Source organism: Rhinoderma darwinii, chromosome 10, assembly GCF_050947455.1.
Source record: "Rhinoderma darwinii isolate aRhiDar2 chromosome 10, aRhiDar2.hap1, whole genome shotgun sequence".
Classification (NCBI taxonomy): Eukaryota; Metazoa; Chordata; class Amphibia; order Anura; family Rhinodermatidae; genus Rhinoderma; species Rhinoderma darwinii.
In genome coordinates, this window is record NC_134696.1 from 96,497,436 (window position 1) to 96,520,211 (window position 22,776).

The following is a 22,776-nucleotide window of genomic DNA, read 5'->3' on the forward strand; positions in this document are numbered from 1 at the left end:
TCAGGTTGTTGACTTCTCTTTATTGTCATTTCTTCCCTCTGGGACAGGCGCTGACGGCGGCGCCCCCCGACACTTCTGGTCACAGGTATTTGCCCAGTCTGATGAGGAGTAGAGATTAGTGCCTATACGCCTCTGTCATAAGAACATACCAACTCATACGAGTGGACTGAGCCATTATCTGCAGTCACACACGAGGCCCAAAAGATAATGTATTCTCCCTCCGACTCCTACAGTAAGGGAAGACGGCCATTACTAGGGCTTCTCCCTGCTCTGGATATGCTGGAAGGAATACGGAGCGCGGTTTACCCCGGACTCCGTATAATGAGACATCTGCGCCTGACCTCCTGTCCTCTCTACAGAGCAGATCACACAATGTCCATTGGCAGCGTAGCGGCTGTGAATGCTTCCTAGCCCAGTAATCTGCTGTACTCAGACAGCGCCGATGACTTCTTCACTCCGTCCCAGATACGAGCGGCATAGTGGAACCTGAGAAGAGAACCATGAACATCTTTATTTTAAAGGGACGGTCCCAGCAAAACAACTTATCACCTATCAACAGGACAGGCGATCAGTGTTTGATCGACGGGTCCCCCAGCGATAACAAGATTGGAAGTCTCCAGCCCCGTTTGAATGGCGCAGTGGTGACGCATGAACGCCGCTGCTCCATTCATTCTCTGTGGGACTCGCGGAGATATCCGAGCGAGAATCAATTTGGAAATCCCTGTGTGAAAGGGACTGTAGCAGATTTTGTATTCACATTTTATTTTTGAGCTTTCTACCTTAAGGTTCTTTACTCTTAGGCTGGAGTTCTCCTTTAAAACCTGACAATTAGGATCAATACAACCATAGGGCATGTGCCAGCTGCACATATGGGCATTATCAAGAACTGCGCCCGTGTTATTTTATTTCTCACTGTGAGCCTCTAGGGGGCGTTACCTCCTGCTCAGCGTCATAATCTCCTTACCAGTTTTTCTCGGTCAGGATAGTATGTGAAAGCTGCGGCCGGGACATGGAGATTATCTGGCTTCGAAGTTTACTGATCATGCTGTGGAAGCTGGGGTGCCCCTTGTAGCCTGGCAGGAGAGGGAACCCTGCATTTCCACCTGTCCCTCCAAAAACAAAAACAGAGTATTGGCTCATAATAAAACATAAATATATGTAAAAGTTAAAGACTGTTGTCATGGTGCAACCCCTGTAAATGGGTTATACAGGTTTATAAAAACATGGCTGCTTTCTTATAAAGACAGCGCCACACCCATCCACAGGGTGTGTGTGGTATTGCAGCTTTGTACCATTCAATGGAGTTGAACTGCAATACCAGACATAACCCGTAGACAGGTGTGGCGCTGTTTCTTGAAGAAAGCAGCCGTGTTTTTCTAACCCTGTACAACCCATTTAACTGTAGTAATGCCCATTTTCTAGGCTTAGTGCCCTTTCATTGACAGCTGGTATTCCGGATAGTACCTGCTCTGGAGATGGTCTCATCGGTATCGTTCTCCATGGTTGGTATTAGAAATAAATTCACTTCCGATTCCAGGAAGTCATAGGGTAACCCAGGAAAAATGTTGCAGTCCAACATGGAGACGGTGCCTTAAAGAGATCAGACAAATGATACGAGGTGTTAAATTATAACTAATAATACAAATTAGCCTATAGACGAGGCCGCTCTGTGTGCCAGGCCTAAATATGTTGGCAGCGGGATACTATATACATCTTGTCCCTACAGTCTGCTCTATAGAGGAGATATTTCTATAGCCCTCGGGTATTCGATCAAGAAGACAGAGCACGAGTTATTTTAGCCATTATTAAAGGGATTGTCTGGGCACGGGGCAGTTTTTTTTTTATACTGATGACCAATCCTGAGGATAGGTGATAAGTATATGATCGGTGTGGGTCAGACAGCCAGACCTGTACCGATCAGCTGTTCCGGCTGCCCCCGGGCACTGGATATTATGCCGTGGTCAGTGCCGGAAGCAGATGGCTCCATACAGTGTATAGCGGCCGTGCTGCAGTACGACCTATATACAGTGACTAGAGCCTTCTGCTTCCGGCATAATATCCAGTGCCCGGGGGCAGCTGATCGGTACAGGTCTGGCTGTCTGACCCACACCGATCATATACTTATCACCTATCCTCAGGATTGGTCATCAGTATAAAAAAAAAAACCTGCCCCGTGCCCAGACAACCCCTTTAATAGAATTTAAAAGAATCCCTTTAATTCAGCATCAGCGCTGGGTTGGTGACTAGATCTTGTGTCGGTGGGATCGGCTCACAGTGACTCTACCTTTGTAACGCAGGCGCGAGTGAAGCATGAGCTTGTCAACCACCATGTTCATCTGTTTCAGGGTGCGGGGGCAGAAATCTTCTCTTTTTGCTTTATTTTGTAGGAAGACTGAAAAAGAAAAAGCAATGATGGGAAATCAGATCTAGTGACAGTGACATGTGCATTACACATAGAATGGAATATACTGTATTTTTCACACTACAAGACACTCCAGGTAATGTGTAATTGCCCTCTTTCCTGGTGGTCTAGAAAAAAGAAGGATTTAATATTTGATATCCTTGTGGTCTGGGATAATGCCCCCCTTATTGATGTCTAGGGTAGAAGTGGGTATTAATAACTGGTGGTCTGGTGGTTTATTCTCCTCCCCAGGCTCCAGCGATGTGCCCGGTCTCTGGTAGGAAGCTGACATTTATGCCGACAGCTTCCCATCCTGACCTGCACTGATCATAGAGCTCAGCGCCAGGAGGAGACAGAGAGGACTGTGCGGCTATGAACAGAGAAATTATAGACGGTTTATAAGCCTCTCATTAAAGAGGAGCCGTCACCTCTCCTGACACGTCCGTTTTAGTAAATACTTGTATTCTCCACAAAATATCAATTAGAAATCAGTGTTGTACCGTTCCTCTGTTATTCCTCCTAGAAGTTTGTGAATAAATTGACAACTGGGTGGTTACCATTCCTCTTCTCGGTGGGGCGTGTCACTACACAGTGTCACTATGTCAGCACTGATTGGACAGTGTCAGTCTGTGTAGGGACACGCCCCCCAACTGGTAACACTCCGTTGTCAGTTTATTCATAAACTTCTAGGAGGAATAACAGAGGAAAGATTCAAAGTGGAGTTCTAAGAAAAGATTCTCCAGAATTGTTATTAAACGGGAATACAATTAATTACTGGATCAAACAGGAAGACAGGAGATGTGACAGGTCCTAGGGGGGGGGTCTATAATTTTTACATATATATATATATATGAATAAAGTAGAGGAAAACACAGCACTCAATGCAAACTGAACATCAGGCCATGTGCACCAGTAGAAGGACGAATCAATTCCTTGGATTAGAATACCAAAAGACAAAAGAGCAAGTAACAGCACCAGGACTTCAGCGTTGGGGAGATGTTGGTTTATTCACCACCAGGTGGAAGAGTGAGCAATGTTTCGGTTCACACCTGAACCTTTCTCAAGCTAATTCAAACAGTGTGCAGTACCACATATATATAGGAGGATACACAAAGTATACAGTACACAGTGCAATTATATAATATGCATAAAAAAGTAAATCCATATATAGAATATATTCATATAATTAGTGAAAACATATATTAAAGTGACCAGTGCATTGATTTCAGTACAACATCTCTCAATATAAAATACAGACATGTATATAACACAGGTAATACTATAATTACCCTATCTAATGATATCATATCCTAATGAAGGGGCGGAGCAGAGGAATCATATCGGAAATTAGTAAAGTACAAGAGGATTTGTAATTGAGAAACTTACATTATCAGCTCTCGGTGAAGCATGGAGCAAGTAATGGCGTCCCCCACTCCGTAATGCGCATGCGCAAGATGGCGGACTGGCGGAAGTGCGTCACATGGAACGCATCCCCGGAACGCAGTGCAGCCGCGCATGCGCAGATATCTAATATCGTCACAGCGCATATTATAGCAGGACAGAGTAATAATCAACTGCTGGAATAATCCGGCAATGAGTATTTTCAGAATATTCCCAATTTCAGAACTGGAAGTCGAAAAAGTAGAGACAAATGGTATGCGAATATTATTTTTATGTCTCGCTGACTGTCTATGTAATAGTTGTTGTCTATCCATTGAAAATACTTGTTCTTTGTGGATATTAAGCATGTCCACCGGATATCCTCTGCTAATAAATTTATTGCACATTTCGTCAACTCTGTTGGATAGCTGATCCTCATTACTCACAATGGTGGAGATACATAGACGATGTCTTCCTCATCTGGACCGGCTCAGAGGAGGAATTACATCATTTTCATGTCTTTTTGAATGATATATGCCAGGGGATTAAATTTACCATGACTTATTCCCACTCTTCGGTGGAATTTTTGGATACTAAAATCCATCTACATGATGGAATTTTATCTACAGATATATTCTCTAAAAAAACAGATAGGAATAGTCTGTTGCACTATAACAGTGGACACCCTAGGGCTATGGTGAAATCATTGCCTTTCAGTCAACTTCTCAGGGTTAGAAGAATTGTGAGTAATGAGGATCAGCTATCCAACAGAGTTGACGAAATGTTCAATAAATTTATTAGCAGAGGATATCCGGTGGACATGCTTAATATCCACAAAGAACAAGTATTTTCAATGGATAGACAACAACTATTACATAGACAGTCAGCGAGACATAAAAATAATATTCGCATACCATTTGTCTCTACTTTTTCGACTTCCAGTTCTGAAATTGGGAATATTCTGAAAATACTCATTGCCGGATTATTCCAGCAGTTGATTATTACTCTGTCCTGCTATAATATGCGCTGTGACGATATTAGATATCTGCGCATGCGCGGCTGCACTGCGTTCCGGGGATGCGTTCCATGTGACGCACTTCCGCCAGTCCGCCATCTTGCGCATGCGCATTACGGAGTGGGGGACGCCATTACTTGCTCCATACTTCACCGAGAGCTGATAATGTAAGTTTCTCAATTACAAATCCTCTTGTACTTTACTAATTTCCGATATGATTCCTCTGCTCCGCCCCTTCATTAGGATATGATATCATTAGATAGGGTAATTATAGTATTACCTGTGTTATATACATGTCTGTATTTTATATTGAGAGATGTTGTACTGAAATCAATGCACTGGTCACTTTAATATATGTTTTCACTAATTATATGAATATATTCTATATATGGATTTACTTTTTTATGCATATTATATAATTGCACTGTGTACTGTATACTTTGTGTATCCTCCTATATATATGTGGTACTGCACACTGTTTGAATTAGCTTGAGAAAGGTTCAGGTGTGAACCGAAACGTTGCTCACTCTTCCACCTGGTGGTGAATAAACCAACATCTCCCCAACGCTGAAGTCCTGGTGCTGTTACTTGCTCTTTTGTCTTTTGGTATATATATATATATATATGTATATATACATATATATACACACACACATATATACAAATGACTCACCTATTTGGGGGTAATACTCAATTCCTTCATCTCCTCCAGATGATCCGCTGGACTCGTGGCTGGGGGATGGGGTAGATGGTTTTAGCATCTCAGCAGTCTGCAGAAACCTAGTAGGAAACCAACCAGATACCACAATCTAGAGTTATTACATATATATCTACTAAATATTCAGCTGCACAGATATTACAGTATTTACCATACACAACGGGTTCACATACTATTTAGGCCTTGTTCACACAGTGCAAAATTGCTGCAGATTTTGCCAGTATTTTTCAAGCTAAAACCAGGAACAGAACCTAAAACAGAAGAAATATATAAAATGAAGAGCGTATAGGTCTGCTCTTCTGGATCCAATTCAAGTTTTGGCATAAAAAACAATGAACGCAAAATCTGCAACAAATCTGCGCTGTGTGAACAAGGCCTTAGAGTGGTTTTCTAGATGCTCACATGAATCAACTAAGGGCGGCCGTACACAAGCAGACGTCTCTCTGAACCGGTTGCGTTTCTTGGCCTATGATGCGAAGCAACTTCGTCCTTATGAAAAAAAACGAAGGACTGAAAATGTCCCAGAAAGAGTTTTCACAAAGCTTCAAAATCTCTTACAATGGCTGAAACGTTTTACTAGTCCTTAAAGGGACTGTCTCATCTTAGACATTGGAGTTTTGATTGCTGTGATCGTAAGAATTAAGACCCATCGGCACTAGGAAAGTGCCGTCCCACTTGGTCTACTGCAGACTCCACGGATTTCCATGAATCAATTGTTTCCATTCACTGACAGCAAGTAGACATCTTAAAATTAGTAAAACAATTCATGCAGAGAGCATAGATTTTTTTTTTATACTTATTTTACTCACACAATGATGCATCTTACCGGTATAAGTTAAAATCTGTGAACCAGTCCTGGGTGACGATGACTACATGACACACCGTGAACAAGAAGGCAGCAATCTGTAGAGACTAGCGTTAAAAAAATAAAATAAAAAATGAGGTTAGGATTTTCAGGGGAATAGGATGTTAGGATGCTATTCGGTGCACGGAGCCATATGCTTCCAACAGCGGCCACTGCATAACTTACTGGGCCCAGAGGCAGCCGGAACAGCTGATCGGTGCAGCGTCCGGGTGTTGGTCCCCCGCCAATCATATACTGATGACCTATTCGGTGGCTATGTCATCAGTATGAAAAACTGGACAACTCTTAACTCAGACCACAGGATGGCGCATGTCCAGTATGTGGAGGAGTGAACGTCATACAGTTATTCTCGGCGGTGTGCTGCCACCTACAGGTTATAAGGTGTCCCATCACTCACCTGCATCTCCACATAGGTGTGTGGAAGGTTGTATTCTGGAGGCAGTTTCCGGTCATTATTTATCAGGTGGTCCAATATGGCCGGACTCAAAATGGGCTGAAATACAGATGATTTTTTTTTTATTATTATAAGAAAAAAGTGGTCTCTAACCAACAACCCCCTTGTTGGGAGGATCCAGATAATAGTAACTTTTCTATGATATATCGCGGTCATTCCTCTGTCCATCTCGCTGCATTTACCTGCGTATCCAGGAATATAATCCTCTCCTGACTGATGAAGAAATCAATGCCACTTGTCTGGTTCCCGGCTCGCTCTCTCACCTCTTGGCTTTGCATCCTGAAGACGTACGACCTGCAGGGGGGGAGACAGACGAGGGGTTAAATCAGCGCAAGGAGAAAACGTTCAGCTTCTCACTACACGGGGACTTTAAAGTGGAACTAAACGGTTGAGAAACTTATCAGAAGTTTTGATTGGTGGGGGTCCGAGCACTGAGACCCCCATCAATCGCTAAAACGAAGCGGCAGGTCTGGTGTGAGCGCTCAGCCGCTTCGTTTCTGTTCGGCATTCTCCGGAAAGCCGATATATCGGAAACTTTCCTCGGGCTCAGACATGCCCTGATGAGGATGAATCCGAAGTGATAGATTATATCCCCCGCAGTACCGTAGTATAACGTTTATTCGGCCTGTATATTCTGCTTTATTTAGGCTCTGTTCACACTTGCGGCGCGGTTTATGTTTATAATGAAAGCCATGAGGCATTGCCGTCCATCATAGGACAGATATCACTGACCCCAATCTCTTACAATGTGTTCCGTCATGGCGTCTTTATGGAGTATGAACACGGCTTATGTGACCTCAGATGTTGACATTGAGCAAACCGATAAGTTAGGGCCTGATTCACATCACGTCCGTGCCCTACATTTATCGTGCACGTTCGGAAAGCCCTATATGGGCAGCGGCGTCAAGTGCTTTGCCAAGACAGGAGTCCCCAGACTAAGCACTCGCGATGCTCTGGCCTGGGAATCCTTCATTAAAAGCCCCTGACATGACTGTCCATATATGGGCAGTGACATCAGGGGCTTCCCCGGGTACAGGGCTTCAAGTAGCACTGTGCCTGGGGAGTTCAGACAACGTATCACACTATACAGCTATACAACGGGATAACTCGCTATCTTCCGTATACATCCGACGGAAGGGATAAAATGCAGTGTGAATCAGGCCTTAACAGGGTTGTTGGATTTGGATAATTCCGGTTCAGTGGTCGCTTTATTAGCTGCTAGTAGTCTCAATAATCAAATGACATCGCCAAAGGGAAGTGATTGCAGAATAGCGGATGATCAAACTGGACGATCCCTTTAACTATATATGATTGAGTCAATGTCTGACTCGACCGATCCTCTGTTCATACATACAGTGTATACAGACATCCCTGCAGGGAAATAAAGCATTACAAGACGCTCATTGTATTCCAATTAACTCCATAGAGCATTTAGGGAGACCCCTTTAAAAAGGATCTTGTGGCATATTTAATAATTAGACCGTTTCTTGTGGGATTATAGTAAATAATCTCGATTCTGCATTTGCTCTATAATAGAGGACGGGTCTCCTGCATTATAGAAAACATCACACGCGATCAGCACATTGGAGGGGTCACCTCTGGTCATCATCCGGAGAGTTGGCCGAAAGGAGAGACATCATGGTGGACTTGCCGGTGCCCTGGAATCCGAGGACGCCGACAACCAGGACGTCTGTCTGATCCAGCAAAAACTGCAAGAAAGAAAACCAATGATATATAAGGTGTAACATATATAATATATACTACTAAGTGCACCTAAATAGCGGCGGGCAAACCTTCTGCCCCAAAGTGACTGCGCTCACTACACTCGTTTCGTGGGTAGTAGAAACTGCGCAAATAGCACCGAGGGTCACTCCACCTGCAAATATTCTTGCAAGACAAAATGTAAAAGATTGAAATGAATTAAAGGGGGATTCCTACCAGGACAACCCTTCCATACCCACCATAAGGCTTCGGAGGACCATGTATTATTTGAATGGGAACCGTGTAATATTACATTTCTCCTACAGGGAATATGTGTGACCACCGGCAACTTCCTCCAGAGACGATCGCCGGCGCCGAGAGCTTCTTCTGCTGGACCGGCGACGATCAGCTGATTGGCAGTGGTGCAGAATTAAAAAAAAGAGGGTGTCCCCTCTCAAACAGCTCTGAATTTAGAAAAGGGGGTTGTCCTGATAGATTAACCCCTTACACTAATTATATATTTATTTTTTAGTATAACCCAAAAGGTTTGATAATCAAGGACGTGCTGGAAATATAATTGGGTGATAAAAGGGGTTTTCCAGCCCATAAATAGTTAAAAATGCTGCACATAATACTCCTGTACAGGAATTTTCTGGTATATTTACCCAACCAGAGGCCAACACAAGAAGGAGTTCCCTGGGGGTGTCCCTACCTCGATGGCACTGTCACACCAGTTCATGTATTCATCCACCAGCTTGATGCTGTGCTTCATCTTCTGAGGGGGCAGCAGTTTTGCTTGGCCGACCACAGCTGGAAGGAAAGAATAGAAGAAGTGGAGAAAACCAGAAGTGTCAGACTAAAGAACATAAACAGACCACACAGTTATATAAAACTGATTAAAGGGGGTGTCCAGTTTGGAAAAGCCTGTCATACCCCCTGTTAGGGAATTATGAGATAATAGAGGGGGGTCCTCTGTTCAGGATCCTCATCTCTTGGTGGAGAGCGGTTACATGGAGCGTCCCTCTCGCTGTCCTGTCCTGTATTACACAGACAACACACTGATATTAATGGACACGGTGTAATACATCATTTCCCCTGTGGTGGCGCTGCAGGGAAACTGAACACTTACTGCCAGGTCTCTCCAGAGATTACAGCTGATCGCTGGGGGCCGCCGCAGGGGGACACTTAATCAGCTTATTATCAAGGGACCCTTCTAACAAGTACGGATTGTCCAAAGCAGAGAACTCCTTTAAGGTTCTGATATCGAGCAGAGCTTTAAACTGCATTTACAATAACAGCTCTTGTATGAAATGAGAATCCACCCCCCTTATAAATGACCCATCTCTAACAGATGAAAACAATGCAATGCCCTCTGCTGCACAGCATTCTGGGGGAGCTTCTCTCAGTTATATATATATACATATACACACACACACACACACACACATTATACAGGATGCAAAGTAAGCACTGTGCAGGCCCTGAATCAGCAGGGCATACTGTGGGATCCGAGCTCAAACACGACAGAATAGTGAGTGCAGCTCTGGAGTATAATACAGGATGTAACTCAGGATCAGTACAGGATAAGTAATGTAATGTATGTACACAGTGACTCCACCAGCAGAATAGTGAGTGCAGCTCTGGATTATAATACAGGATGTAACTCAGGATCAGTACAGGATAAGTAATGTAATGTATGCACACAGTGACTCCCCCAGCAGAATAGTGAGTGCAGCTCTGCAGTATAATACAGGATGTAACTCAGGATCAGTACAGGATAAGTAATATAATGTATGTACACAGTGACTCCACCAGCAGAATAGTGAGTGCAGCTCTGGAGTATAATACAGGATGTAACTCAGGATCAGTACAGGATAAGTAATGTAATGTATGTACACATTGACCACCAGCAGAATAGCGAGTGCAGCTCTGGAGTATAATACAGGATGTAAATCAGGATCAGTACAGGATAAGTAATGTAATGTATGTACACAGTGACTCCACCAGCAGAATAGTGAGTGCAGCTCTGGAGTATAATACAGGATATAACTCAGGATCAGTACAGGATAAGTAATGTAATGAATGTACACAGTGACTCCACCAGCAGAATAGTGAGTGCAGCTCTGGAGTATAATACAGGATGTAACTCAGGATCAGTACAGGATAAGTAATGTAATGTATGTACACAGTGACTCCACCAGCAGAATAGTGAGTGCAGCTCTGGATTATAATACAGGATGTAACTCAGGATCAGTACAGGATAAGTAATGTAATGTATGCACACAGTGACTCCCCCAGCAGAATAGTGAGTGCAGCTCTGCAGTATAATACAGGATGTAACTCAGGATCAGTACAGGATAAGTAATATAATGTATGTACACAGTGACTCCACCAGCAGAATAGTGAGTGCAGCTCTGGAGTATAATACAGGATGTAACTCAGGATCAGTACAGGATAAGTAATGTAATGTATGTACACATTGACCACCAGCAGAATAGCGAGTGCAGCTCTGGAGTATAATACAGGATGTAACTCAGGATCAGTACAGGATAAGTAATGTAATGTATGTACACAGTGACTCCACCAGCAGAATAGTGAGTGCAGCTCTGGAGTATAATACAGGATATAACTCAGGATCAGTACAGGATAAGTAATGTAATGAATGTACACAGTGACTCCACCAGCAGAATAGTGAGTGCAGCTCTGGAGTATAATACAGGATGTAACTCAGGATCAGTACAGGATAAGTAATGTAATGTATGTACACAGTGACTCCACCAGCAGAATAGTGAGTGCAGCTCTGGAGTATAATAGAGGATGTAACTCAGGATCAGTACAGGATAAGTAATGTAATGTATGTACACAGTGACTCCACCAGCAGAATAGTGAATGCAGCTCTGGAGTATAATACAGGATGTAACTCAGGATCAGTACAGGATAAGTAATGTAATGTGTGTACACAGTGACTCCACCAGCAGAATAGAGAGTGCAGCTCTGGAGTATAATACAGGATGTAACTCAGGATCAGTACAGGATAAGTAATGTAATGTATGTACAAAGTAACTCCACCAGCAGAATAGTGAGTGCAGCTCTGGAGTATAATACAGGATGTAACTCAGGATCAGTACAGGATAAGTAATGTAATGTATGTATACAGTGACTCCACCAGCAGAATAGTGAGTGCAGCTCTGGAGTATAATACATGATGTAACGCAGGATCAGTACAGGATAAGTAATGTAATGTATGTACACAGTGACTCCACCAGCAGAATAGTGAGTGCAGCTCTGGAGTATAATACAGGATGTAACTCAGGATCAGTACAGGATAAGTAATGTATGTACACAGTGACTCCATCCTTCAGGAATATTTTACGGCTTTTACTTTGACTCTCAATGAGAATTCATCACAGAAGACAAACTTGGAAACCTCTCCACTGGTGCCACCGCCAATATCAGCACCACATATTAAAATCGACACCCCGTGAACAAGGTGTGGTCATAAATACAATACGCTGATCCACCAATAGAATACATACAGGGCCTAATACAAATAATTGGGGCGGGGAATCTCAGTTAATAACCAGCACTTACGATCCACATTGCCGCTGGCATTTGCTGCTGCGGCCGCCATGCCCCTGTTCTGTATCTGGTACACCGGCTGTGTAGGGCGCTGTCCTTCTTTCTCCACTTTTGCTGTGGCGGCAGCAGGCGGGAGGCTAGCGCCCTCTGCTGTAGGGGCTGGTTTTCCTTCCTCTCTGGCCTTCATAAGAACAATGGGCTTTTCCGGTGCAGGTGGAGCGGACGCTGGCTTTGGCTATAATAGAGAAAAATGAAATGTGAATAACCCACAAAACACGTACTGGGCCGCAGTCCACACACTTTAATGGTTGGCCACTTTTTGAAGCTTGCGGTTGATCTACAACTCCGAGGCATCTTACTGCTGTGGACCAGGTTGGCCCCCCAGAACAGAGCAAGAGCCACTTATTGCCGATGGGGGAGGGAGAGTCCTGAGCCGGGGCCCCATGTTATGACATCTACATGCCCTAGTAATCCATATTGACAGTCCTTGAGCAAGCACCTAAGACTGATGCCATGCATGGGGGGGGAGAGTGTCAAAAATTGGACTGGATCTCTTGTAATACAGAAAACTGTTTCCAATTTTTGACAGGAAAAAGAAGGAGGACATGCTCCTGGTCATAGGCGTGCGTCCTTTCAAAGTCGGACATTGTCCACTCGGACTGTAGGGACACCTCCCATTGGATGGGAACACCAAGCGGTCAACGTATAAAAACCCCATACCATCCACTCATACATTTCTAGGAGGAATAACAGAGGAATGACTCCGGGATTGTTATTTTGTGGGGAATACAAGCATTTACTAAAACCGACGTGTCAGGAAAGGGGAGAGGATATTCCCAGTAAGGGTCAGTTCACACGTTGCGTAAATACTGCGGTTTTTCTGCAATGGAATTCGTTGTGTAAAATCCGCAGCAAATCCAGTAGCAGCAAAAGTGAATGAGAAAAAAAAAACGCTCAGAAATTGACCTGCGGTGCGGAGTTTTATTCTGTGTCAATTGTATTTGCGTAAACGCTGCTTATTTGTTGCGGGTTTTCCCTATTGAATTCAACGGGAGGTAAATCCAGCAACAAATAGCAGTTGTCGCGTTTTTTTGCGGCGGATTCGCAGCGATTCCGCCAAAAAAAAGGCAACTCAGGGAAAAAAAAATCTTATACTTACCCAGAAGTCTGTGCTCCTCCCTCCTTGGCGGCCTCCTGGAATGACGCTTCATCCCATGTGACCGCTGCAGCCAATCACAGGGCAATCACAGGCCGTAGCAGTCTCCTGGGATGAAGCGAAGTGCCGCAGTTTTTTGCAGCGTCAATTCTTGATGAAAAACTGCCCCACAGTTTGGTGCAGTTTTTCGTCCACAATTCCCTGCGGCGCACGGGGTGGATACGCTGCGCGCTTTTATGCAGCGTATCCGTCCGTGTGACCTCAGCCTAGTACTGGAAAAAGGGGTTTCTTATAAAGTAAAAATCCTGTCTGTGTGCTCTTTAAGGCACCGGTCACACAGAGTTTTTTGGTGCCGAGTGTGATGCGGAAACTGCGTCGGAATCAGTGCCAAAAAAGACCCAAATCTTCCCCCATCGATTTCAATTGGAGGCAGATGCGGTTTTTTACCCCCAGGCGACTTTCAGATGCTCGCGGAAAACGAAAAAGCGTCATGTCCTGTGTTGCAGCATTTTCGGTCCCTGAACCTCCATTGAAATCAATAGAAAGCAGAAAAAAAAAAAAAACCGCTGCTCGTTTGAAGCATTTTTTTGCTGCACTTTTTGACCAAAAACCGCCCCCGATTTTTGCATTTGATTCAATTAAATGTGCCGTTCACACGGAGGAAAAACTTCCCTCCAGAATTATTGCGGCGTTTTGAAGCTTTTTAAGCCGTTTTGTAAAATGAATCTAATGCAAAAACGGTGGCGAAAAAACGCTTGAAAGGAGCGGCGCAGTATTTTTCTACCTCCTGTTGATTTCAATGAGGTCAGAGGTGGAAACATCCAAGAAAGAACATGGAACACGCCGCTTTATTTTCCACGACCGGCTGGAAGCTGCTTGGGGAAAAAAAACCGCCTCTGCCTCTCATTGACATCAATGGGGGGGGGGGATTTAGGGTGTTCTTTGGTGCTAATTCTGTCCCGATATCCACGTCAAAATCAACGCTAAAAAATGTTGTGTGAACAGACCCGAAAAACGCCTCATAAATGCGCCAAAAAAAAGTGTCAATAACTTCTGGCATTTCAAAATCAGCCTCAAAAATCTTGACGGAATTTTGAGCCAGATTTCAAAATGACTGACAAAAAACTTTGTGTGAACTGACGCTCCCGTCCCGTCCCGGGAGAGCAGGGAGGCGTCCCGGGGGTGCAGGGAGCCGTCCCGGGAGAGCAGGGAGCCGTCCCGGGAGAGCAGGGAGCCGTCCCGGGGGTGCAGGGAGCCGTCCCGGGAGAGCAGGGAGCCGTCCCGGGGGTGCAGGGAGCCGTCCCGGGGGTGCAGGGAGCCGTCCCGGGAGAGCAGGGAGCCGTCCCGGGAGAGCAGGGAGCCGTCCCGGGGGTGCAGGGAGCCGTCCCGGGAGAGCAGGGAGCCGTCCCGGGAGAGCAGGGAGCCGTCCCGGGGGTGCAGGGAGCCGTCCCGGGAGAGCAGGGAGCCGTCCCGGGGGTGCAGGGAGCCGTCCCGGGAGAGCAGGGAGCCGTCCCGGGAGAGCAGGGAGCCGTCCCGGGAGAGCAGGGAGCCGTCCCGGGAGAGCAGGGAGCCGTCCCGGGAGTCCAAACTGAAAAAATAAATATTCATAGCGGACATAGCCCCACTTTGGAGCTCCGTTCACTTACACGCTCAGCTGCAGGCTTGGCGAGGATGATGGGGGTCTTCTGCATGGTGTAGCCGGAGTTCTCATCATTCCCATCCTAAAAAAGCAAAAAAAAAAAAGAGAAGCAAGAGTAAATCTCCACATATCTAAACAGAGTCGCCGTTCAGAGCTCCAGAAAAGCTGGGTGACCGTCTGTGTGTAATCTGTGCTGCCCACCATCCAGCAGTCACTAGTATTACATGGCAGGTAGAGGTGCAGCAGTCGGCACAGTCATTTCTATCTCGATGCCTGGACGACTATGTGACTGCTTGTAGTTGTAGGTCGGAGTCCCCCCTGCTGTATACTCACCCATCTGTCCTGGTCCCGGTCACGCAGCATGGAGTCCCTCTCACGGCCGGGCTCCGAGAGGTTGAGGTTCCCCGGAGGGCCTTGGTCCATCCAGCGACGTCTCCTGTTGCGGCCGGGGACGTACATGCTGGGCTGACTGTGTCCGGAGTCAGACATGATTCTAGAAGGACAAGTCCTGACGTTATACGGAGACGCTCTGCCCGCTCTGTCATATCAGTGTATAATGGGGTAGAGCAGCACGTAGTGTAATACAGAGCGCCGCAACGTGGGGGAGGGGAACACCGCAGCCGACCCTTGTGTGATACTAATCCAGCTCTGCTGTGCGGAGTCCATGACAATCACTCATCTACTCACAGGCCACAAAACCGTGCGATTACAAATGTCATCATGTGACGTGGCTCTATCATGGGTACACTGCGATGCCACTGTTGTGGAGGAGGTGGGTGTGGTGTGGTCGGGGCACTGTTGTAAGAAGCTACTGAGAGCGACACTGTTGTGGGGGGGCTACCGTGAGCGGCACTGTTGTGGGGGGGCTACCGTGAGCGGCACTGTTGTGGGGGGGCTACCGTGAGCGGCACTGTTGTGCGGGGCTACCGTGAGCGGCACTGTTGTGGGGGGTACAGTGACTGGCATTCTTGTGGGGGCACTGTAGCTGGCACTGTTTTGGATTGTGGGGGTACAGTGACTGGCATTCTTGTGGGGGCACTGTGGATGGCTTTATATTTGAGGGCGGGGCTTGAACATACAAAAAGTCCTGGACCTAATGATTGGGAGCAGGATATGGTGCCCGGATGTAGCGCTCACTACACTATGGGGGATAGGATGATCAATACAGAGACCACATAATGTCACACCCCACAACTGCAGCACTACAGCGGGGGGAGACATTTTAGGGGACACCATGCCGAGGCTCTGCCTGGAATAGAGGACGTGCGATACCGGCATATTGGAAGTGTTTTTCCCCATCCCCTTATTTCGTGTTTATTACCCCGAGCCCCTCAGTTTCCCCGTTATCACCCACCAGCTCCGTCTCATCCGCTCATCAATAAATCAGGCAAAGCCTCCAGCTGAAACATGGACCGCACACAACGTTCCGGGCGAGAAAGGTTCCTATCTGAGCCAGAGCTCGCGGTCACCATAGCAACAAGGCCGCAGCGTCTGACTGGAAAACATAACTTTACGCTGACATCTGCTGGCCAAGTGTGAAAACTGCAATATTTAACTATCATTATTTATTATAGGTAAAGTCGTGTGAAAACCGGAAGAACAAAAACGTAAACACTATACAAGGATTTGTAAACACTAAACAATTACTTGAAAATACGCCGAGTACTGGTGGTCACCTGACCGGAGTGGCAGGGAGGGGGCGGGGTTTACCTGACCAGATGAAGATGTTAGCGGGAAGGATGCGCGTGGACTGCTGGGAGGTGTCTGGGTACATTGTGCAGACCCTCCGCCAGCAGTGAGTAGCGCACGTGCTGAAGCGTGAAGGGGCTGAGTCCTGACAGACACACACAATTACATTAGCTGCCTTTTGCACTTAGAAGCAATGTGTCCCCTATCAGCCACTGTACTTTACGTGACACTGTCATGCTGGGAAATGTAGTTCTGCTCAGGTTGTTGTAGGTTTCCTGACTACAGCTCCCAGCATGCTCTGTTGAGGACTTCCAGGTCACATGTTTGTCTTCTGCTTGACTTTCTACTATAGAGAAGTGCTGTGGAATGTTTCAGGTGGGATAGCTGTGCTCTGATTGGCCAGACTGCTACATCACATGACTACCAACTCCTGAGGTGAGTCCTGTGCAGTCTGGCGGGGTCACCCATGGGCAGACTACAGGGGGCACTGAGCTGTCAGTGCGCATGCTCACGGTGCCTGCTGGGACTTGTGGTTCATCAGCAGCTCCAGACACCAAGTTATGTAGAAAGTTTTGTTCTGGACACTGCACAAGGTTCACATGACAGTCTGTATAATGTCCATCTCTCCATATGCTGTGCTGGTGAATGAGCTGCTATTCCCTGTTATCAGCCATGTTAGTCTGGAGAGGACATGACCTATATGTTTTTGTAGGCTAGAGTTGCCTTTTCAAGGTACGGACATATGTAAACTGTATTATCACCATTATATAGGTGGAATGGAAACTGTCAGCAAGTTTAGACACCGAAATGCAGGCTGTAACTCAGGATAAGTAATGTAGGACCCCTAGATAATGGTAATGGGGAGTTGGTCACAGGGGATCAAGAGAAGGCAGAGTTACTAAATGGGTTCTTTAGCTCTGTATATACAACAGAAGAAAGAGCAGCTGATGTAGCCGGTGCCAGTGCTGTTAATATATCGGCTGATATACTGAATTGGGTGAATGTAGATATGGTCCAAGCTAAATTAAATAAAATAAATGTGCACAAGGCCCCGGGACCAGATGGGTTACACCCTAGAGTTCTTAAAGAGCTTAGTTCAGTTATTTCTGTCCCCCTTTTCATAATATTCAGAGAATCTCTAGTGACTGGTATAGTGCCAAGGGACTGGCGCAGGGCAAATGTGGTGCCTATTTTCAAAAAGGGCTCTAGGTCTTCCCCAGGTAATTATAGACCAGTAAGCTTAACATCCATCGTGGGGAAAATGTTTGAGGGACTATTGAGGGACTATATACAGGATTATGTGACAATAAATAGCATTATAAGTGACAGCCAGCACGGTTTTACTAAGGACAGAAGTTGTCAAACTAACCTAATCTGTTTTTATGAAGAGGTGAGCAGAAGTCTAGACAGAGGGGCCGCTGTGGATTTAGTGTTTTTGGACTTTGCAAAGGCATTTGACACTGTCCCCCATAGACACCTAATGGGTAAATTAAGGACTATAGGTTTAGAAAATATAGTTTGTAATTGGATTGAGAATTGGCTCAAGGACCGTATCCAGAGAGTTGTGGTCAATGATTCCTACTCTGAATGGTCCCCGGTTATAAGTGGTGACCCCAGGGTTCAGTGCTGGGACCACTATTATTCAACTTATTTATTAATGATATAGAGGATGGGATTAATAGCACTATTTCTATTTTTGCAGATGACACCAAGCTATGTAATATAGTTCAGACTATGGAAGATGTTCATGAATTACAGGCAGATTTAAACAAACTAAGTGTTTGGGCGTCCACTTGGCAAATGAAATTTAATGTAGATAAATGTAAAGTTATGCATCTGGGTACCAACAACCTGCATGCATCATATGTCCTAGGGGGAGCTACACTGGGGGAGTCAATTGTTGAGAAGGATCTGGGTGTACTTGTAAATCATAAACTCAATAACAGCATGCAGTGTCAATCAGCTGCTTCAAAGGCCAGCAGGATATTGTCGTGTATTAAAAGAGGCATGGACTCGCGGGACAGGAATATAATATTACCACTTTACAAAGCATTAGTGAGGCCACATCTAGAATATGCAGTTCAGTTCTGGGCTCCAGTTCATAGAAAGGATGCCCTGGAGTTGGAAAAAATACAAAGAAGAGCAACGAAGCTAATAAGGGGCATGGAGAATATAAGTCATGAGGAAAGATTAAAAGAATTAAACCTCTTTAGCCTTGAAAAAAGACGACTAAGGGGGGACATGATTAACTTATATAAATATATTAATGGCACATACAAAAAATATGGTGAAATCCTGTTCCATGTAAAACCCCCTCAAAAAACAAGGGGGCGCTCCCTCCGTCTGGAGAAAAAAAGGTTCAACCTGCAGAGGCGACAAGCCTTCTTTACTGTGAGAACTGTGAATTTATGGAATAGCCACCGCAGGAGCCGTCACAGCAGGGACAGTAGATGGCTTTAAAAAAGGGTTACATAATTTCCTAGAACAAAAAAATATTAGCTCCTATGTGTAGAAATGTTTCCTTCCCTTTTCCCTTCCCTTGGTTGAACTTGATGGACATGTGTCTTTTTTCAGCCGTACTAACTATGTAACTATGTAACTATGTAATGTATGTACACAGTGACTCCACCAGCAGAATAGTGAGTACAGCTCTGGAGTATAATACAGGATGTAACTCAGGATCAGTACAGGATAAGTAATGTAATGTATTTACACAGTGACTCCACCAGCAGAATAGTGAGTGCAGCTCTGGGGTATAATACAGGATGTAACTCAGGATCAGTACAGGATAAGTAATGTAATGTATGTACACAGTGACTCCACCAGCAGAATAGTGAGTGCCGCTCTGGAGTATAATACAGGATATAACTCAGGATCAGTACAGGATAAGTAATGTAATGTATGTACACAGTGACTCCACCAGCAGAATAGTGAGTGCAGCTCTGGAGTATAATACAGGATGTAACTCAGGATCAGTACAGGATAAGTAATGTAATGTATGTACACAGTGACTCCACCAGCAGAATAGTGAGTGCAGCTCTGGAGTATAATACAGGATATAACTCAGGATCAGTACAGGATAAGTAATGTAATGTATGTACACAGTGACTCCACCAGCAGAATAGTGAGTGCAGCTCTGGAGCATAATACAGGATGTAACTCAGGATCAGTACAGGATAAGTAATGTATGTACACAGTGACTCCACCAGCAGAATAGTGAGTGCAGCTCTGGAGTATAATACAGGATGTAACTCAGGATCAGTACAGGATAAGTAATGTATGTACACAGTGACTCTGCCAGCAGAATAGTGAGTGCAGCTCTGGAGTATAATACAGGATGTAACTCAGGATCAGTACAGGATAAGTAATGTAATGTATGTACACAGTGACCCCACCAGCAGAATAGTGAGTGCAGCTCTGGAGTATAATACAGGATGTAACTCAGGATCAGTACAGGATAAGTAAGGTAATGCATGTACACAGTGACTCCACCAGCAGAATAGTGACTGCAGCTCTGGAGTATAATACAGGATGTAACTCAGGATAAGTAATGTAATGTATGTACACAGTGACTCCACCAGCAGAAAAGTGAGTGCAGCTCTGGAGTATAATACAGGATGTAACTCAGGATCAGTACATGATAAGTAATGTAATGTATGTACACAGTGTCTCCACCAGCAGAATAGTGAGTGCAGCTCTGTAGTATAATACAGGATATAACTCAGGATCAGTACAGGATAAGTAAGGTAATGCATGTACACAGTGACTCCACCAGCAGAATAGTGACTGCAGCTCTGGAGTATAATACAGGATGTAACTCAGGATAAGTAATGTAATGTATGTACACAGTGACTCCACCAGCAGAATAGTGAGTGCAGCTCTGGAGTATAATACAGGATGTAACTCAGGATCAGTACAGGATAAGTAATGTAATGTATGTACACAGTGACTCCACCAGCAGAATAGTGAGTGCAGCTCTGGAGTATAATACAGGATATAACTCAGGATCAGTACAGGATAAGTAATGTAATGTATGTACACAGTGACTCCACCAGCAGAATAGTGAGTGCAGCTCTGGAGTATAATACAGGATGTAACTCAGGATCAGTACAGGATAAGTAATGTAATATATGTACACAGTGACTCCACCAGCAGAATAGTGAGTGCAGCTCTGGAGTATAATACAGGATGTAACTCAGGATCAGTACAGGATAAGTAATGTAATGTATGTACACAGTGACTCCACCAGCAGAATAGTGAGTGCAGCTCTGGAGTATAATACAGGATGTAACTTAGGATCAGTACAGGATAAGTAATGTAATGTAAGTACACAGTGACTCCACAAGCAGAATAGTGAGTGCAGCTCTGGAGTATAATACAGGATATAACTCAGGATCAGTACAGGATAAGTAATGTAATATATGTACACAGTGACTCCACCAGCAGAATAGTGAGTGCAGCTCTGGAGTATAATAGAGGATGTAACTTAGGATCAGTACAGGATAAGTAATGTAATATATGTACACAGTGCGTGTAATCACCAGACGTGTGCAGGGAGCATTACCTTTGTCTGTTACTCGTTGTGACTTTGTATAAATCCATAATAAAAGTTCAGGGTTTCTATTAATCTCTTCTAGTCTCTGTTATTCTCTTTATAGGTCATTAGAGGCAGGAATTGGTCCTTGGTCATGGATTCCTACCAGGGGTTTGAGGTTGGTGCTGAAGTGGAATTGATTGATGGCCCCCCAGTTATGGAGGACTCGGCTACGGTTATAGTGGTACGTGCGGTGACTAATATGGTGATGTGATTTGTTGTATGTTTTATGTCAGTTATGCTTTATTATAGCCGGTCATATAGTAATAATGTTACCTGTGATTGGGCAATCCTTATTTGTTAGAAGGGTCCCTTGACAATAAGCTGATCACAAAGTGTCCTCCTGCTGAGACCCCCAGCGATCAACTGTAATCTGTGGGGAAACCTGGCAGTAAGTGTTACATTTCCCAGCAGCGCCACCACAGGAGAAATTAAGAATTACACAGAGTCCATTCATATCAATGTGATATCTGTGTAATACAGGACGGGACAGGTCCTCCAGAACGAGAGACGCTCTTTGTCTCCACTCTGGCCAAGAGATGAGGATCCTGAGCATAGGACCCCCCCTCTATTAATTTACTAATAGACTACATGAAAATGGGTTTTCTATACTATACAATGGTTTCTTGTCCTGGTGGAAGACTCACCAAGGCTATGAGACGTCTGAAAAGGATCGGTCATGGAAGGATAGACTTTCTTGTCATGTTTTGGGTAATAAGTGGCTCTGGATCCTTCCGTCAGGTACATTTGCACATTAGCATAAACGCTGCGGAATTTCCGCAATGGAATCCTGTACGGAAATTCCGCAGCATTTACAGTAGCAGCGAAGTGGATGAGATTCAGAAAATCTTATGCCCACACTGCGGGAAAAAAACCGCAACGTAAACATTACTAAATTGACCTGCGGAATTTAATTCCGCAGCATGTCAATTTACGCTGTGTTTTTGTAGGTTTTTCGTTGCGGGTTTTCACCATTGAATTCAATGGGGGATGCAAGAACGGCAACATAAAGCCAAATGCTGCGACTTGTGCGTCGTATTCGCAGCGATTACGCTGCAAAAATCGCAACTACGAAAAATTAAATAAAAAATCATACTCACCCAGAACTCCCTCCTCCTTCCTGCAGTCCAGCTACCTGGAAGATATTGCATCCCATGTGACCGCTGCAGCGGTGGTCACATGGGATCATCCGTCATCCCGGGGGGCCGGCCTGGATGTTGTCAGAGGCCGGCCTCCTGGGATTTCGTAACATCCCATGTGACCGCCTCTGCAGCCAATCACAGGCTGCAGCGTCATCCAGGCAGGACGGACTGAACTGCGATGGAGGGACGCGTCGTCATAACAATGACCTACCTAAATACGAGCGGTTTTTACCGCTGCTTTCCGCAGCAGAGATTCCGTCCGAAAAAGACGCACCACGATGCGGTGCGGTTTTCAGATGGAATGTACTGCGGATTCCAGGTCGGATACGCTGCGTGGTTTTTACGCAGCGTCTCCGTCCAATGGGAACCCGGCCAATACCTTACAAGATCCACACAAGACGTGGGTCATTTACATTTATCTCGGATAACGTTTGAGTCTCCGG

At 45.1% G+C, this 22,776-nt stretch overlaps 2 protein-coding genes across 8 annotated transcripts in view; one reads left to right on the top strand and one right to left on the bottom strand.

Moving 5' to 3' along the window:
- SMG9 (SMG9 nonsense mediated mRNA decay factor) lies at positions 1-16,929 on the bottom strand. Of its 6 annotated transcripts, none has more exons than XM_075840378.1 (14): positions 16,764-16,929; positions 15,242-15,401; positions 14,916-14,990; positions 12,126-12,348; positions 9,247-9,344; positions 8,430-8,542; positions 7,016-7,127; positions 6,777-6,872; positions 6,341-6,426; positions 5,470-5,576; positions 2,285-2,392; positions 1,465-1,590; positions 965-1,109; positions 1-486 (listed from the first exon to the last, which is right to left on the bottom strand). In XM_075840378.1, exons 2-14 carry the CDS (start codon positions 15,395-15,397, stop codon positions 408-410), a joined length of 1,524 nt encoding a protein of 507 aa, XP_075696493.1. In that variant the 5' UTR covers positions 15,398-15,401; positions 16,764-16,929; the 3' UTR covers positions 1-407. The 6 variants fall into 6 exon arrangements, with proteins under 6 accessions (XP_075696493.1, XP_075696490.1, XP_075696492.1 ...); XM_075840375.1 differs by lacking the exon at positions 16,764-16,929 and adding an exon at positions 16,619-16,757; XM_075840377.1 differs by lacking the exon at positions 16,764-16,929 and adding an exon at positions 16,556-16,576.
- The window catches only part of LOC142662249 (uncharacterized), an 11,556-nt gene continuing 5,392 nt past the window's right edge, over positions 16,613-22,776 (top strand). Inside the window, exons 1-2 of one of the 2 annotated variants that reach the window (XM_075840371.1) lie at positions 16,613-16,703; positions 21,256-21,375. In XM_075840371.1, the coding sequence (XP_075696486.1) occupies positions 21,286-21,375 (90 nt within the window). In that variant the 5' untranslated portion in view covers positions 16,613-16,703; positions 21,256-21,285. Of the gene's footprint in view, positions 17,033-21,255; positions 21,376-22,776 lie in introns of both variants that reach the window. The other variant, XM_075840370.1, reaches the window with a different exon arrangement.